This window comes from Sus scrofa, chromosome 5 (assembly GCF_054392235.1).
Source record: "Sus scrofa isolate SSC_HxYL_T2T_F1_AM1 chromosome 5, Sscrofa_HxYL_maternal_Yorkshire_Landrace_v2.0, whole genome shotgun sequence".
NCBI lineage: Eukaryota > Metazoa > Chordata > Mammalia > Artiodactyla > Suidae > Sus > Sus scrofa.
In genome coordinates, this window is record NC_139387.1 from 72,423,698 (window position 1) to 72,430,355 (window position 6,658).

A 6,658-nucleotide genomic window follows, 5' to 3' on the forward strand; every position below is an offset into this window, starting at 1 on the left:
CACAGTCCCGTTTCCTCCTCAGAGGTGCTGTTCATGGTTCCCCACTGGAAATGACTCCAGGCAGTCAGACACTGGCTTTCTATCACCGCGTTGGCGTCTCGCTTAAAACCACAGTCCACAGACATCAATTTCCTAGATCTTCCCTCGTTCCCCTCCTCACCACTCCCGGGGAGACCTGGACGTACCCCCAAAACTAGCCATCAGGCTCCCTGCTGTCCTGGGGGCCTTGTGGGTGTGGACCACCCGTCTGCCCCCCCCCCCCCACTGCCCGCGAGAATGCCAAAAAACCTGTCCTTGGATTATTCAGCAGAAAAAGCAAATGCAAAAATCAGGAGCCCCATGTGAGTAGCTAATCCCAGAGAGAAATCACCGCCAGTTTATACCTTCTGTGATGTTTTGCCACAACCATCCAGTAACCAGGGGACAAAAGGATTTGTTCCGAGTTTAGGGATTACTGGGGGCAAGGCTACATGCTGGGAGAAACCAGCTTCTAAAGTGGACAAGCAAATCCTTCCATCCTCTGGCTGCCTCTGTCCACCACCAAGGCAATGCTGTCTTTCTTGACCTTAGGGTCTGGGTGGGGCGAGGAGCATAACCAGGCGCTGCTGCTCCCTCCCTCCGTGATTTGATTTTCAAGGCTGCATTTCTGTAGAGAAGCTTCTGGTCTGGGAGAACCAGACTGGATCCTTAGAGCTGCTGAGAACCATACAGGGTTTAAAACTTGCAGACAAAGGCTGGGAAACCTCACCCCAGGAGACTGCAGCAGGACTGCCCAGGGGTCTGGTCATCTTTTGCCTTTTGGGTCCATTCACACTTTTTCCTGATAGGTGGGTCTAATGCCACCCAAGCTTGTCCCTGTCCTAATGCCCTGAGACTAATAGAGTTCACCCCTCTGTCTTCGAAGCACAGAAGGGGTCCAGCAAAGAGATGATAGTCCAATCATGAGCTTTGCAAATTTTCTACCCTGGTCAAGGCAGCGTTTGCTCTGACTCCAGAACCAGAAACTGCAAGGGATAGACCTTTTTTTTTTTTTTTTTAATTTCCAAAAGATACATGAGCTCTAGAAGAAACTAACACTTGCCTCGACCAAGTAACATTTTATTTCCTGGGATAAAAATCAAGAGAATGAATTATCAGAAGTCTTCCTCCAACATCGATGCTTTTTGAAGAAAGTTACAAGAACTGGTTAAGGCGCACAGAAAAAGTTAGACTTGCTTTCTTCCAGAGCATTCTCTGCCCTAGACACAAAGCACCGAAATCACAACTCAGAAAAGAGAGAGGCTTGCAGATAACAGGAACCAGAACAGCCAGACCAGGGTCTCGGACTGTAATAGAAATATCACAGGAGAATGTTGCCATAACCTCCTCTTTCATAAATACAATGTATGTCTTGAAAATATATCCAAAATCTCTCCATCTGAACTACAGTACAAAAATCCACTCGCCAGCCATAAAAATAATATTTTCCCATGTACACAAATATAATTATATGTAAAGCAAATTTGGAACACAGGGATGGGGGGAGATTACCAATTCTCTGGGGATTGGGCTATTTAAAGCCATTTTTGTTTGGGTTATCCCTCTGCTGGGTCTAGGAAACTGGCTACAAATACATCCATCTCACAGTGCTCACCATTTCAACAGCTCCTGCGTCATGGAATGTGGTACTTTTTAAAAATAGGTGACCCTGGGTGTCATGGAAAGAAGAGGAAAGAAAAACTAGGGGATCAAGGAGACGCAGGAGGGGAGCAGTGAAAGAAGAAGGGGCGGACCTAGGTTACAGGGTGGGCTAGAAATACTCTTCGCCATGAAGTAGATCCCCAAGGTCAGGAGGCCCCCCGCTGTCCCCAGCTCTCTGCCAACTATCCACCTGCATCCCCCTTACAAATCTGTTTCCCGGCTGCTATCCAGGCAGAGGGCATACAGAGATCTCCGCAAGTCCACATTGCTCTTGGCCTTGAGGTTACACTTCTCTAAGGGGCAACTGCCCCTCCGGGATCCATCTGCATTATCCAGGGCCCCCACAGCCTTGCAGAGGGACCCCTTGCTCCAGCTGGCCTTCCGCTGGCCACCGCTGGCCAGTCCTGTCCCCTGGCTCTGGCTGCCCTGCTCTTCCTTAAGGGCTGCCTGCTCCTCGTGGTCCGTCTCCCTGTGGTAGAAGTAGTTGAAGTTGGAGACAATGACGGGTACAGGCAGGGCGATGGTGAGGACCCCAGCGATGGCACACAGAGAGCCCACGATCTTGCCCCCCACGGTGACGGGCCTCATGTCCCCATAGCCCACCGTGGTCATGGTAACCACGGCCCACCAGAAGCCATCCGGGATGCTGGAGAAGTGGGTCTCTTGGTTGTCGGCCTCGGCGAAGTAGACGGCGCTGGAGAAGAGGATGACGCCGATGAAGAGGAAGAAGATGAGCAGGCCCAGCTCCCGCATGGAGGCCTGCAGGGTCTTGCCCAGGATCTGCAGCCCCTTGGAGTGGCGGGAGAGCTTGAAGATGCGGAACACGCGGACCAGGCGGATCACTCGGAGGATGGCCAGCGACATGGCCTGCTGCCCGTTCTGGCCGCCCCCTCCCCCACCCCCTGGCTGCTGTTCCACCAGCTCGGTGCCCAGGGTGATGAAGTAGGGGAAGATGGCCACCACGTCGATGATGTTCATGATGTTCCGGGAAAACTCAGCCTTGCTGGGACAGGCGAAGAAGCGCACCAGAAGCTCGAAGGTGAACCAGACGACACACGTGGTCTCCACGATGAAGAAGGGGTCCGCCAGGGTCCTGGGCAGGAGAGGCGCCACTGTGGGACCTGAGGGAGGCGGCGCCGCCGCTGCCCCGCTGCCATTGGCCCCTGGGGCGGGTCCAGGGGGCTGGTGGTGCACCGGGGGATGGCGCAGCAGCTCGCGTTCATCCCTGAACTCAGGCAGGGTCTCCAAGCAGAAGGTGATGATGGAGATGAGGATGACAAGGACTGAGACGATGGCGATGGCCCTCGCGGAGCCCGAGCTCTCCGGGTACTCGAAGATCAGCCACACCTGGCGCTGGAACTCGTTGCGGGGCAGGGGCTTCTCCTCCTCCTTGATGAAGCCCTCGTCCTCCCGGAAGCGCTCCATGGCCTCGTCCCCCAGCTGGTAGAAGCGGATCTCATCCGCGAACACGTCCAGGGAGACGTTGACCGGCCTCCGCAGCCGGCCCCCGGACTGGTAGTAGTAGAGGATGCCATCGAAGCTGGGCCGGTTGCGGTCGAAGAAGTACTCGTTCCTCAGGGGGTCGAAGTAGCGCAGGCGCTTGGCGGGGTCCCCCAGGAGCGTGTTGGGGAATTGCGCCAGGGTGCCTAGCTGCGTCTCAAAGCGCAGCCCCGAGATATTGATGAGGACGCGCTGGTGATGGAGGGAGCCCGCGCCCAGCACCTGGTCCTCCGCCACGCCCAGGGCGGGGTCGCCATCTCCCTCCTCTTCCTCCGGAGGCAGCCACCTCGACTGCGGCAGCTCCTGGGGCGGCGGCGGCACCGGCCGGCCTCCCGGATCCGCGCGCCTCTCTGCTCCGCGGCCCCTTGGCTCCCGCTCCTTGGGTCCATCTCCGAGCGCAGCCGTCGGGGGGCAGCGGAGCTCTCCCCCTGCGGTGCCGGCCTCCCCTCCTTCCTTGACGATCATGGCACCGCCATTCTCCAGGGGCACCAGGGCGATCTCCATGGTCCGGGAGCGGGGGGCATGCTGCGCCCCTGCGGACTGACTCCCGCGCCCCCCTCACACCCTGCTGGGCGACCCGCGCCTGACGCCTCTTCTGCTGGCCGCCGGCACGGCTGTGGGGCGGGCTGGAGTGGCTGGCCGGGTCCCCTCGCTCGGTCCTGACGTCAAGAAGCCGCTGCCCTGCCCTCTGCCTCTCTGGGTTCTGGCAGCCCGTTACCAAGCAGCCAAAAGCCGCCTTCCAGCAGATGCAACCTCCAGCCGCCCGGCGCGGCCTCCGCCCCGCGCGGCTCCCCGCCCCCTGTCGTCCTCTCCTTCCCCCGCCTCCCCTCCGGGCTCAGAGGCAGCGGGAGTCTCCCCGGAGGGCGCAGCTGGGGCCCGAGCGAGGAGGGAGGGGCTGAGCGGGGCTCCGCCGGCGGTGGGAGGAAGGAAGGGAGGGAGAGAGGGAGTGGGGAGGATGGAGGAACAGGTTGTACCGAGAGCGCTGAAACTCCAAGGGCAACCAGATGAGAATAGCTCTGGATTTCAGTTCACCTGGGAAGCCCGCTGAGCGCCGATGGGCTCAGGGGGAAATGAATTGCCCTTGGAGGGATGATTTTGAGATGAGAGGGAGTATGAGAGAAGGCAGTGCTTTTTACGTTTCTCCCTTGGAGGAATAAAGGGTCTCTCTTCTTTGGGCAGAATTACAAACAGGAGGGGGCAGGATAGTTATGGACCTTGGGAAAAAAAAATGTATATATATATGTCTGTATCTCCAGATTGAAGGTGAAGCATCTCTTTTCCCATCTCCCTGCATACATTGGTACCAAAAGGTAACTGAGGGAAAATTTAGTGTGTCCTGCCGCTTAGTAAAGCCCCCATTCCCAGTGCAGACAGCGGTGGTCAGAGGGCAGATGCCACCCAGCAGCCCTAGGCAGCCAGCTGGGTCTGGGAGATTCGCTGCCCTGACGCTCACAACCTCGCTGCTCTCCCCACAAAGCCATTAGCAGAAACCATGAGCAGGGAAGGGGAGGAGGGAGAGAGAGAAGCTGGTGAGAGTGGTTTCTGCCTGGTGAAGCTGGGAGCCGGAACCAAAAGCACATCTGTGTAGGGAGTTGGGGTGGGGGCTCTTCAGGAGAGGGAGCCCCGGAGCTTGTGGAGTGCCCGGGGCTGGAGAATTCTCAGCAGTAGAATAACAATCCATACATACTTGGCTCTTTTGTTGTGTCAGGTCCATTTTCAGCACTTTACAAATATTGACTGGCCTATTCCCTTGGCAACCCATTTTCTCAGCAATGTTATTATCTCCACTTTTTAGAGACAAGGAAAATGAGACACAGAGAGATGGACTAACTTGCCTAAAGTCACACAGTTAGAACACGGTAAAAGCTGGGATTTAAACCCAAGCAAGCAGAGTTCAGGACCCTGTTCCTGTCCCTGTGCTCCTCTCTAGAAATGAGTCACCCCCTTTCAGATATAAGGGTAAAAGAGTTCCTGCTCCCCAACATCTGGGCTGACAGTTTTCGTTCCTCCTGCGGGAGGCAGGAGGGTGGCTAAGAGGACAGCTGAGTGCTTCTGGGTTAGAGAGCCAGGCTATCCGGCTCGCCCTAGCCCTGCTGGGTTTTAGCGAGGAGCATCCGTCCAGAGAGAAATATGCTTCAAGGCAAGTCTGGCCCATCCTGGCACAGCTTCCAGACGTGTTTTTGGTTTTACATTACCAGCAAGTCTCTGTCTTCGAATATCTGTTTGATTGTCTATTTCTGTTCCTGTAGGTTGTTGGGGGTTTTCATAGGTGATGTTACAGCCTCTTGTCTGTGAATGCAACACACACAGGGGTGGTTTGGGAACTGGGTACACAAGTGTTTGTTGGAATGTGTGGACTCATAAGCTTTTGTCAGTGTTGGAGGAGTGGGGGGTCCACCTGGCTTTTTTAAGGGATGGCGAGGGTGGATGTGTGCTTGGCGGATGCAAGTTTTCATGGTGTGCCACTCTGCATGTGTGGTGGGCTGTCCTAGCAGATGTGCATGAGTGAGGAAGAGACGTAAAGGTGAAAATGAGTGTGTGGAGGCATCACTGGGTAAGTGCAGGGCTTTGCATGCCCCTCCCCAGACCTGTGCTATTCCTGCTCTGTCTCCTCTGGGTTTTTCTTCTTCTCTTGCTCTGAGGTTGCCAGTTGGGATCAGGTCTGCCCCTGCCCCTGGAACTGCGGAACTGGAAAGGGTGGGCTCAGCGGCCTGGAGGGCCTCTCTTGTTCACTGACCCACACCTCTTGTACATACAAGGATGTCGTCTAGGCTCACAGGGGTTCCTTGGGCTCGCTGGGGGAAAGAGCTTGTCTTCCATGGACCAAAGAATCAGAGCACCACGTAAACAGTCCTTTAAGAATGTGGTACTTTGTTTTTTGGCTGCACCATGATAAGTGAAAATTCCTGGGCCAGGGATCGAACCTGCCCCACAGCTGCAAACTGCACCACAGCTGTGGCAACACTGGCTCCTTAACCCACTTCACCACAAGGGAACTTCTCAATGTGATACTTTCTTAAATCTCCTTTCCATACCTTTGCTAGCTTGCATCGATTTCCTGTAAAACGACCTTCCAATGTCACGTGCAACAAGCAGGGGGATTACTGCAGGCTCTCCCTTAAAGAAAGAACTAGCTTTGGAGCTCAGGGAATGCAGTTAGCTGACAGCGCCCAGCTGTTATCACCTCCTGGCTCTGCCTGCTGTCATCCTCCTGGGGAGCCGCTGGCAAGGACTGAACATGGCAAGTTTACAAGGACCTGGCCAGTTCTGTGTCTGCCCAATGCAGAACCCTGCAGCTGTGCAGTCTTGGCACTGGGTCACCCCACTGGATCTGCTAAGACTTTGTAAGAAAATCATTGTCTGAGATTCTTGCTCATTCAACCCTTCCTCCTGCCCTTTTCTTTCATGGTGTCAGAACAGCATCTTAGTCTGAGGATGTCCCTTGCTGAGTTTTGCAGTCTTTTGGCTTTTGTTTTTG

General features: G+C 55.4%; 1 protein-coding gene across 1 annotated transcript; it reads right to left on the reverse strand.

The window, feature by feature from the left end:
• Positions 1-1,084: 1,084 nt before the first annotated feature.
• Positions 1,085-3,956, reverse strand: KCNA5 (potassium voltage-gated channel subfamily A member 5). Its single transcript, NM_001006593.3, is given in 1 exon segment — positions 1,085-3,956. A coding segment is annotated over 1 exon segment (1,803 nt). The 5' UTR covers positions 3,685-3,956; the 3' UTR covers positions 1,085-1,881.
• Positions 3,957-6,658: the final 2,702 nt, after the last annotated feature.